At 51.8% G+C, this 6,000-nt stretch overlaps 1 protein-coding gene across 37 annotated transcripts in view; it reads right to left on the bottom strand.

Annotated features, from left to right (window-relative positions):
• Positions 1-6,000, bottom strand: part of LOC118383766 (ensconsin-like) — a 102,561-nt gene that overhangs the window by 6,805 nt on the left and 89,756 nt on the right. For 36 of the 37 annotated variants that reach the window (XR_008072034.1, XR_008072036.1, XR_008072039.1 and 33 more), the window contains one exon: positions 5,126-5,406. Coding sequence is in view for 4 of the 37 variants with exons in the window: in XM_052471703.1 (XP_052327663.1) it covers positions 5,126-5,406 (281 nt within the window). In the remaining 33 variants the exon portion in view is untranslated. The remainder of the gene's footprint in view (positions 1-5,125; positions 5,407-6,000) is intronic. The other variant, XM_052471700.1, reaches the window with a different exon arrangement.

The following is a 6,000-nucleotide window of genomic DNA, read 5'->3' as shown; positions in this document are numbered from 1 at the left end:
TAACAGACCAGCTGCAGTAACAGACCAGCTGCAGTAACAGAACAGACCAGCTGCAGTAACAGAACAGACCAGCTGCAGTAACAGACCAGCTGCAGTAACAGACCAGACCAGCTGCAGTAACAGACCAGACCAGCTGCAGTAACAGACCAGACCAGCAGCAGTAACAGACCAGACCAGCAGCAGTAACAGACCAGCTGCAGTAACAGACCAGCTGCAGTAACAGACCAGCTGCAGTAACAAACCAGACCAGCTGCAGTAACAGACCAGACCAGCTGCAGTAACAGACCAGCTGCAGTAACAGACCAGACCAGCTGCAGTAACAAACCAGACCAGCTGCAGTAACAGACCAGACCAGCTGCAGTAACAGACCAGCTGCAGTAACAGAACAGACCAGCTGCAGTAACAGACCAGCTGCAGTAACAGACCAGACCAGCTGCAGTAACAGACCAGCTGCAGTAACAGACCAGACCAGCTGCAGTAACAGACCAGACCAGCTGCAGTAACAGACCAGACCAGCTGCAGTAACAGACCAGACCAGCTGCAGTAACAAACCAGACGAGTTGCAGTAACAGACCAGACCAGCTGCAGTAACAGACCACCTGAAGTAACAGACCAGCTGCAGTAAGAGACCAGACCAGCTGCAGTAAGAGACCAGACCAGCTGCAGTAACAGAACAGACCAGCTGCAGTAACAGAACAGACCAGCTGCAGTAACAGACCAGCTGCAGTAACAGACCAGCTGCAGTAACAGAACAGACCAGCTGCAGTAACAGACCAAACCAGCTGCAGTAACAGACCAAACCAGCTGCAGTAACAGAACAGACCAGCTGCAGTAACAGAACAGACGAGCTGCAGTAACGTAACAGACCAGCTGCAGTAACAGAACAGACCAGCTGCAGTAACAGAACAGACCAGCTGCAGTAACAGAACAGACCAGCTGCAGTAACAGACCAGCTGCAGTAACAGAACAGACCAGCTGCAGTAACAGACCAGCTGCAGTAACAGAACAGACCAGCTGCAGTAACAGAACAGACCAGCTGCAGTAACAGAACAGACCAGCTGCAGTAACAGACCAGCTGCAGTAACAGACCAGCTGCAGTAACAGACCAGCTGCAGTAACAGACCAGCTGCAGTAACAGAACAGACCAGCTGCAGTAACAGACCAGCTGCAGTAACAGACCAGCTGCAGTAACAGACCAGCTGCAGTAACAGAACAGACCAGCTGCAGTAACAGACCAGCTGCAGTAACAGAACAGACCAGCTGCAGTAACAGAACAGACCAGCTGCAGTAACAGACCAGACCAGCTGCAGTAACAGACCAGACCAGCTGCAGTAACAGACCAGCTGCAGTAACAGAACAGACCAGCTGCAGTAACAGAACAGACCAGCTGCAGTAACAGAACAGACCAGCTGCAGTAACAGACCAGCTGCAGTAACAGACCAGCTGCAGTAACAGAACAGACCAGCTGCAGTAACAGACCAGACCAGCTGCAATAACAGACCAGCTGCAGTAACAGAACAGACCAGCTGCAGTAACAGACCAGCTGCAGTAACAGAACAGACCAGCTGCAGTAACAGACCAGCTGCAGTAACAGACCAGCTGCAGTAACAGAACAGACCAGCTGCAGTAACAGACCAGACCAGCTGCAATAACAGACCAGCTGCAGTAACAGACCAGCTGCAGTAACAGAACAGACCAGCTGCAGTAACAGACCAGCTGCAGTAACAGACCAGACCAGCTGCAGTAACAGACCAGACCAGCTGCAGTAACAGACCAGACCAGCTGCAGTAACAGACCAGACCAGCAGCAGTAACAGACCAGACCAGCAGCAGTAACAGACCAGCTGCAGTAACAGACCAGCTGCAGTAACAGACCAGCTGCAGTAACAAACCAGACCAGCTGCAGTAACAGACCAGACCAGCTGCAGTAACAAACCAGACCAGCTGCAGTAACAGACCAGACCAGCTGCAGTAACAGACCAGCTGCAGTAACAGACCAGCTGCAGTAACAGACCAGACCAGCTGCAGTAACAGACCAGACCAGCTGCAGTAACAGACCAGACCAGCTGCAGTAACAGACCAGACCAGCTGCAGTAACAGACCAGACCAGCTGCAGTAACAGAACAGACCAGCTGCAGTAACAGACCAGACCAGCTGCAGTAACAAACCAGACCAGCTGCAGTAACAGACCAGACCAGCTGCAGTAACAGACCACCTGAAGTAACAGACCAGCTGCAGTAAGAGACCAGACCAGCTGCAGTAAGAGACCAGACCAGCTGCAGTAACAGAACAGACCAGCTGCAGTAACAGAACAGACCAGCTGCAGTAACAGAACAGACCAGCTGCAGTAACAGAACAGACCAGCTGCAGTAACAGACCAGCTGCAGTAACAGACCAGCTGCAGTAACAGAACAGACCAGCTGCAGTAACAGAACAGACCAGCTGCAGTAACAGACCAAACCAGCTGCAGTAACAGAACAGACCAGCTGCAGTAACAGAACAGACGAGCTGCAGTAACAGAACAGACGAGCTGCAGTAACAGACCAGACCAGCTGCAGTAACAGACCAGCTGCAGTAACAGAACAGACCAGCTGCAGTAACAGACCAGCTGCAGTAACAGAACAGACCAGCTGCAGTAACATAACAGACCAGCTGCAGTAACAGAACAGACCAGCTGCAGTAACAGACCAGACCAGCTGCAGTAACAGACCAGCTGCAGTAACAGACCAGCTGCAGTAACAGAACAGACCAGCTGCAGTAACATAACAGACCAGCTGCAATAACAGACCAGCTGCAGTAACAGACCAGCTGCAGTAACAGACCAGCTGCAGTAACAGACCAGCTGCAGTAACAGAACAGACCAGCTGCAGTAACAGAACAGACCAGCTGCAGTAACAGACCAGCTGCAGTAACAGACCAGACCAGCTGCAGTAACAGACCAGACCAGCTGCAGTAACAGACCAGACCAGCAGCAGTAACAGACCAGACCAGCAGCAGTAACAGACCAGCTGCAGTAACAGACCAGCTGCAGTAACAGACCAGCTGCAGTAACAGACCAGACCAGCTGCAGTAACAAACCAGACCAGCTGCAGTAACAGACCAGACCAGCTGCAGTAACAGACCAGACCAGCTGCAGTAACAGACCAGCTGCAGTAACAGAACAGACCAGCTGCAGTAACAGAACAGACCAGCTGCAGTAACAGAACAGACCAGCTGCAGTAACAGACCAGACCAGCTGCAGTAACAGACCAGACCAGCTGCAGTAACAAACCAGACCAGCTGCAGTAACAGACCAGCTGCAGTAACAGAACAGACCAGCTGCAGTAACAGACCAGCTGCAGTAACAGACCAGACCAGCTGCAGTAACAGACCAGCTGCAGTAACAGACCAGACCAGCTGCAGTAACAGACCAGCTGCAGTAACAGACCAGACCAGCTGCAGTAACAGACCAGACCAGCTGCAGTAACAAACCAGACCAGCTGCAGTAACAGACCAGACCAGCTGCAGTAACAGACCACCTGAAGTAACAGACCAGCTGCAGTAAGAGACCAGACCAGCTGCAGTAAGAGACCAGACCAGCTGCAGTAACAGAACAGACCAGCTGCAGTAACAGAACAGACCAGCTGCAGTAACAGAACAGACCAGCTGCAGTAACAGAACAGACCAGCTGCAGTAACAGACCAGCTGCAGTAACAGACCAGCTGCAGTAACAGACCAGCTGCAGTAACAGAACAGACCAGCTGCAGTAACAGAACAGACCAGCTGCAGTAACAGACCAAACCAGCTGCAGTAACAGACCAAACCAGCTGCAGTAACAGACCAGACCAGCTGCAGTAACAGACCAGCTGCAGTAACAGAACAGACCAGCTGCAGTAACAGAACAGACCAGCTGCAGTAACAGAACAGACCAGCTGCAGTAACAGACCAGCTGCAGTAACAGACCAGCTGCAGTAACAGACCAGCTGCAGTAACAGAACAGACCAGCTGCAGTAACAGAACAGACCAGCTGCAGTAACAGACCAAACCAGCTGCAGTAACAGACCAGCTGCAGTAACAGACCAAACCAGCTGCAGTAACAGACCAAACCAGCTGCAGTAACAGACCAGCTGCAGTAACAGACCAGCTGCAGTAACAGACCAGCTGCAGTAACAGAACAGACCAGCTGCAGTAACAGAACAGACCAGCTGCAGTAACAGAACAGACCAGCTGCAGTAACAGACCAGCTGCAGTAATAGACCAGCTGCAGTAACAGACCAGCTGCAGTAACAGACCAGCTGCAGTAACAGAACAGACCAGCTGCAGTAACAGAACAGACCAGCTGCAGTAACAGAACAGACCAGCTGCAGTAACAGACCAGCTGCAGTAACAGACCAGCTGCAGTAACAGAACAGACCAGCTGCAGTAACAGAACAGACCAGCTGCAGTAACAGACCAAACCAGCTGCAGTAACAGACCAAACCAGCTGCAGTAACAGACCAGCTGCAGTAACAGACCAAACCAGCTGCAGTAACAGACCAAACCAGCTGCAGTAACAGACCAGCTGCAGTAACAGACCAGCTGCAGTAACAGAACAGACCAGCTGCAGTAACAGAACAGACCAGCTGCAGTAACAGAACAGACCAGCTGCAGTAACAGACCAGCTGCAGTAACAGAACAGACCAGCTGCAGTAACAGAACAGACGAGCTGCAGTAACAGACCAGCTGCAGTAACAGACCAGCTGCAGTAACAGACCAGCTGCAGTAACAGAACAGACCAGCTGCAGTAACAGAACAGACCAGCTGCAGTAACAGAACAGACCAGCTGCAGTAACAGACCAGCTGCAGTAACAGACCAGCTGCAGTAACAGACCACCTGCAGTAACAGACCACCTGCAGTAACAGACCACCTGCAGTAACAGACCAGCTGCAGTAACAGACCAGCTGCAGTAACAGAACAGACCAGCTGCAGTAACAGAACAGACCAGCTGCAGTAACAGAACAGACCAGCTGCAGTAACAGACCAGCTGCAGTAACAGAACGCTAGCTGTGTGTGTGTGTGTGTGTGTGTGTGTGTGTGTGTGTGTGTGTGTGTGTGTGTGTGTGTGTGTGTGTGTGTGTGTGTGTGTGTGTGTGTGGCCTCCACTCACCGCTGACTGCTGAGAATGTGTCCTTCGTGTCTGTGCTGGGGCAGGCTTTGGGTTGGCCCAGGTTCTGGGGGCGGGGCTGGGAGGGGTTCACAGCCCCCTGGTCTCCCTCAGGTCCTCGTGCCTGTAGTCCAATCAGAGACAGGCTCTCTGGCACTGTCCTACTGGGCCTGAGGTTCCCCAAGTCCTCTCCACTGGGAGACCGTAGCTGCTTGGGGGTGGAGGGGCGAGGGGACAGCTTCTGGGGGGGTCTGGAGGGAGGAAGGGACAGCTTCTGGGGGGGTCTGGAGGGAGAAAGGGGAGAGCGTATTTGGCTTCTCTGAAATGGCACCCTATTCACTATATAGAGCACTACTTCTATTTATATGTAACCTTTATTTAACTAAGTCTGTAAATAACAATGTGTTCTTAACCATGACGGCCTAGGAATAGTGGATTAACTGGTCTAGGAACAGTGGGTTAACTGGCCTAGGAACAGTGGGTTAACTGGTCTAGGAACAGTGGGTTAACTGGTCTAGGAACAGTGGGTTAACTGGTCTAGGAACAGTGGGTTAACTGGCCTAGGAACAGTGGGTTAACTGGCCTAGGAACAGTGGGTTAACTGGTCTAGGAACAGTGGGTTAACTGGTCTAGGAACAGTGGGTTAACTGGTCTAGGAACAGTGGGTTAACTGGTCTAGGAACAGTGGGTTAACTGGTCTAGGAACAGTGGGTTAACTGGTCTAGGAACAGTGGGTTAACTGGTCTCGGAACAGTGGGTTAACTGGTCTAGGAACAGTGGGTTAACTGGTCTACGAACAGTGGGTTAACTGGTCTACGAACAGTGGGTTAACTGGTCTAGGATTAGTGGGTTAACTGGTCTAGGAACAGTGGGTTAAC

Source organism: Oncorhynchus keta, chromosome 19, assembly GCF_023373465.1.
Source record: "Oncorhynchus keta strain PuntledgeMale-10-30-2019 chromosome 19, Oket_V2, whole genome shotgun sequence".
Lineage (NCBI taxonomy): Eukaryota > Metazoa > Chordata > Actinopteri > Salmoniformes > Salmonidae > Oncorhynchus > Oncorhynchus keta.
The sequence above is the reverse complement of the archived record's forward strand: the minus strand, read 5'-3'. Positions and strand labels throughout refer to the sequence as shown.